At 56.9% G+C, this 4,096-nt stretch overlaps 1 protein-coding gene across 1 annotated transcript in view; it reads left to right on the plus strand.

Annotated features, from left to right (window-relative positions):
- The window catches only part of BHLHE40 (basic helix-loop-helix family member e40), a 4,313-nt gene extending 535 nt beyond the window's left edge, over positions 1-3,778 (plus strand). The window contains exons 3-5 of the mRNA XM_042880857.1: positions 119-226; positions 579-702; positions 1,530-3,778. Coding sequence (XP_042736791.1) covers positions 119-226; positions 579-702; positions 1,530-2,356 — 1,059 coding nt within the window. The 3' untranslated portion in view covers positions 2,357-3,778. The remainder of the gene's footprint in view (positions 1-118; positions 227-578; positions 703-1,529) is intronic.
- Positions 3,779-4,096: the final 318 nt, after the last annotated feature.

The raw sequence follows: 4,096 nt of genomic DNA on the forward strand, positions 1-4,096 counted from the left end.
AGAACCGAGGGTGGAATGCGGAGTGCGTATAGCGATTATTTGGGAAGGAGGGAAAAAAAAAAAGAACGCGAAAAGGACGGAGGGTGGGTGCGGAGCGCTGATCCGCCGCTCCTTGCAGGACACCTACAAGCTGCCCCACAGGCTGATAGAGAAGAAGCGGCGCGATAGGATCAACGAGTGCATCGCCCAGCTCAAGGACCTGCTGCCCGAGCACCTCAAGCTGACGGTACGGGCACTCCGCGCACCGCTCCGGGGCTCCGGGCCCGGCCCTGCGCTGCGCTGAGCGCGCGGTGCCGGCGGGGGCAGCAGCGCTGAGGCGCAGAGCTCTGCTCGGGGCCAGCCGTCCCCAAATACCCCCGGGATAGGGGACCGGGGGCTGCCCCGCGGTGCTCTCTGTGTGTTCCGTGCATATTCCGGATATTTCTGTTCACAGGAAGCACGTCTTGTGCTTTCCCCAATTAGCAGCGCTGCCCCCCGACCCCCGTCCCCAAATCGCCCCCATCTCTGCCGTGGGAATGTCCCCCAGTGCCCGTCCCACCCCGCAGCTGTGTCCAACGCGCTGTGTGCTCTGCCTGCAGACCCTGGGCCACCTGGAGAAGGCGGTGGTGCTGGAGCTGACCCTGAAGCACGTGAAGGCTCTGACCGCGCTCATCGAGCAGCAGCAGCAGAAGATCCTGGCGCTGCAGAGCGGGCTGCAGGCGGGTGCGTGAGTGCGCCGTGCGGGGCTTGGCGGGGCTGCGGGGACAGTGCGTGGGGAAGGGGAGGCTGTGCCTCTGCCCTTTGACTGCTGTCGGTTTCTCTCGCTTGGCTCGTGGGCTCGTGCAGAACAAGTGCAGCTCTCTGCAGGGTCAGTGCCAAGTGCGCCGTGCGGTCGCTTTAATTTTAAAGTGGATTTTAAGTTGTTTTATTTAAAGCCCAGCTTTGCTGTGATGTCCTCTCCAAAGCTGTTCAGCTCTCTCCATTCATGACCACGAGCTTTGGATCCTAGTTCAGCTCTTTCCTTTTCCCCCAGAGCACACAAACGCCGCTATCTGTGTGCAGATCTCTGTGCCCTCTCACTCTGCAGGCAGAAGGGGCCTGGCACAGCAGCTGCTTGCTCCCCGTGCTTCCTCCTGCTGCTTGCACATGTGGCACTCACGTGGGTCTGATAAAGTCAGACTGAGTTTGGCTGGGCAGGTCCCACTGCCCTGCAGGGTCAGCACGGGGGGGAGATCCGTTGGCACCCGGGGAACCTGTGGCACCAGGGGGGTCCTGCTGGGTCTGGGGTGCACTGGCTGCTTGCTCCCCAGTGGATGTGCCAGATGCAGTAAATGCAGAACTGAAAGATGAAGGGTATGGGTAGAAGTGAATGGAAGGATGTGAAAGGAGCAGGTTGGAATCTGGTGCATAAGTCGTGGGAACTCAGGTTGGCCACCGAGTTTGCTCTGCTGGCTGTGTCGTACCGAAAGTGTGCTGTCAGCGTGGAGGTGGTAATGAAAGTATTTGGCGTGCTGTTAATTTTTAATTTCTCCCTGTTAATGTTTCCTCAGGTGACCTGTCAGCGAGGAGCCTCGACTCCAGCCAAGAGATGTTCCGCTCCGGCTTCCAGCTGTGCGCCAAGGAGCTGCTGCAGTACGTGGCCAAGCACGACAACAAGGAGCTGAAGGCAGCGCAGCTGGTGGGGCACCTGCACCGCGTGGCGGCCGAGCTGCTGCCGGGCGGCCCCAAGGACATGAAGGAGAAGGTGGCGCCGGGGGGCAAAGCGGGCGAGGGGCGCGGGCAGAACTGCGTGCCCGTCATCCAAAGGACATTCGCTGCCTCCAGCGGGGAGCAGAGCGGCAGCGACACGGACACGGACAGCGGCTACGGGGGGGAGCTGGAGAAAAGCGACTCCAAACCGGAGCAGCCCTATTTCCCAAAGGATACCGAACTGAAATACGCCGTCCAGGAGAGGATCGGCTCCATCAAGCAAGAGAGCGAGGACCCTCCAGCCAAGAGGAGCAGGCTGGAGGTGCCCGATGACGACAGCCCCTTTGGCGGCGAGGTGATGGGCACCGCGGGCGGCTTCCTGCCCCCCCACGCCCACCAGCCCCCCTTGTGCCTGCCCTTCTACCTGATCCCACCATCCGCCACCGCCTACCTGCCCATGCTGGAGAAGTGCTGGTACCCGGCCTCCGTCCCTGTGCTGTACCCCGGGCTGCCCACGCCCGCTGCCGCCGCACTCACCGGCTTTGTGGGCCCCGACAAGCTGTCCCCCCCACTGCTGCTGCCCCAGAGACTGCCCTCCCCGGGGCCTGCCCGCTCCCCCATCGACTCCTCAGCCCTGCTGCAGGCGCTGAAGCAGATCCCCCCATTGAACTTGGAAACCAAAGACTAAGCGCGACGTGGGTTTTGGTTTTTTTGTCTTTCTTTTTTTTTTTTTTCCAGTTTGAGACCGTTTCACTTTTATGCGTTGGCTGGAGGGAGGTGTGGGCCACGGCTCGCAGCGTGCAGGGAGCCACATCCCTGTCCTCTGTGCCAGGGAGCGTGCGGGAGGATGAAGGAGGCACCCGGCTTGGCCGTGCAGAGCTGCTTCCAAAAGGACAAGAAAAGAGCTCGATGCTTTCCGCCCCCTTCTCTGCACCCACAGAGCGGGTTGGCTCAGTCAGCTGCCGTATGTCAAAGCTGTGAAAAAATGCCCCGAGAGGCAGATGTGGGTCTGTAGGGTCTGGATGTCCCCAGTGGAAGGTATGGATGGCCCTGCTGCAGGGTACGGATGCCCTGTGTGGTACGTCGGGGGCTCTGAGCTGTAGGGTCTGGGTGATCCTGGTGGTACTTTGGGGGTTCTGAGCTGTAAGGTGTGGAGGTCCCCAATGGAGGGTCTGGATGTTCCCAGAGGAGGGTCTGGGTGTCCCCACGGTGCCTTGGGCTGTAAGGTCTGGCTGTCCCTGATGGTACTTCGGGGGCTCAGCGCTCCCAGCCTGGCCGTGCATAGTCACTGATTCAGTCAGACTAGGATTTCTCTCCACACCTTTGCTGATGAGTATTTTAATAAATAAAAGGTAGATGCTGCTTGGAGGCTTTACGTGGAGTACACCTAATGAATAACAAACCTGTGCCCCATCCTGTAACGAGCTGCTGGTGGAGGCTGAGCCCGGTCCTGCCAGGTGAGCGTGGCCCAGCTGTGCTTAACCCAGGTGAGGGTTTGGGCACGTCCCATAGATCCCAGCACCGCGGGGCCCATTGCTGCAGGTAAAGCCATGACACCGTGCCCAGTTTGGCTTCTCTTTTTTCCTTTTTTAAACGAACTTTTCCCTGTTTTGTGTTGTTTTTTTTCTTCGCACTGGTTTTGAGGACCGGTGTCCAGCACAACTCCGGTATGATTCCCGTTTCACCTTCCTGTTGCCCCAGCTGTTGAGATGCACTATGCTTGATTGCAGATTGTGTTCTGACCTTTATTTTATTGGGTTGTTTGTTTTGTTTTGTTTTTTTTTTTTTGGTATACAGTTGCCTTTATTTGTAAAATCCTGTTATAAATATATATATTATATAAATATATTAAAAGGTAAAGCGTTTCAGATGTCTATTATTTGTATAACTACTTGAGCATCAAAGAAGTGTGAAATATGAATGTATCTTTGTTTCTGGGTTGTCCTTTGTTTTTTTGAAGAGAAGAGCTTTGTTTTATTCTCTAGGGAGAGGTACAGTGTTTATATTTTGGAGCCTTCTTCAAGGTGGGATATTGTACATATTTTTATCTCGAGTAAATGTTAAGTAGTTGTTTAAAAATACTTAATAAAATAATTCTTTTCCTGTGGAAGATGGGGGTCAGCTTCTGTGCTTTCCAACAGCTCATCTGGGTCCCCCTGCAGGACCTGGGCTGGGGCAGAAGCAGGAATGAGCATGGGGATGGGGCTATTTCCCATGTGTCGGGGTGGTGCTGACTGATTTTGGGGATGCTCACTGGCCGCTGGATTGCTGGGGATGCTCACTGACTGATTTCAGGGATATTCACTGATCTCTTTCCCATCTCCACATCTGGGCATCGCTCCTCTCACCACATCCAGCTCCAGGTGAACCTGCTCAAGCTGAGGTTTCTCCCCATCCCTTGGATCCCAATTGCTGCTGAGGACCAGCG

Source organism: Lagopus leucura, unplaced genomic scaffold (genome assembly GCF_019238085.1).
Source record: "Lagopus leucura isolate 7727_CA_CO unplaced genomic scaffold, USGS_WTPT01 Super-Scaffold_100028, whole genome shotgun sequence".
Classification (NCBI taxonomy): domain Eukaryota; kingdom Metazoa; phylum Chordata; class Aves; order Galliformes; family Phasianidae; genus Lagopus; species Lagopus leucura.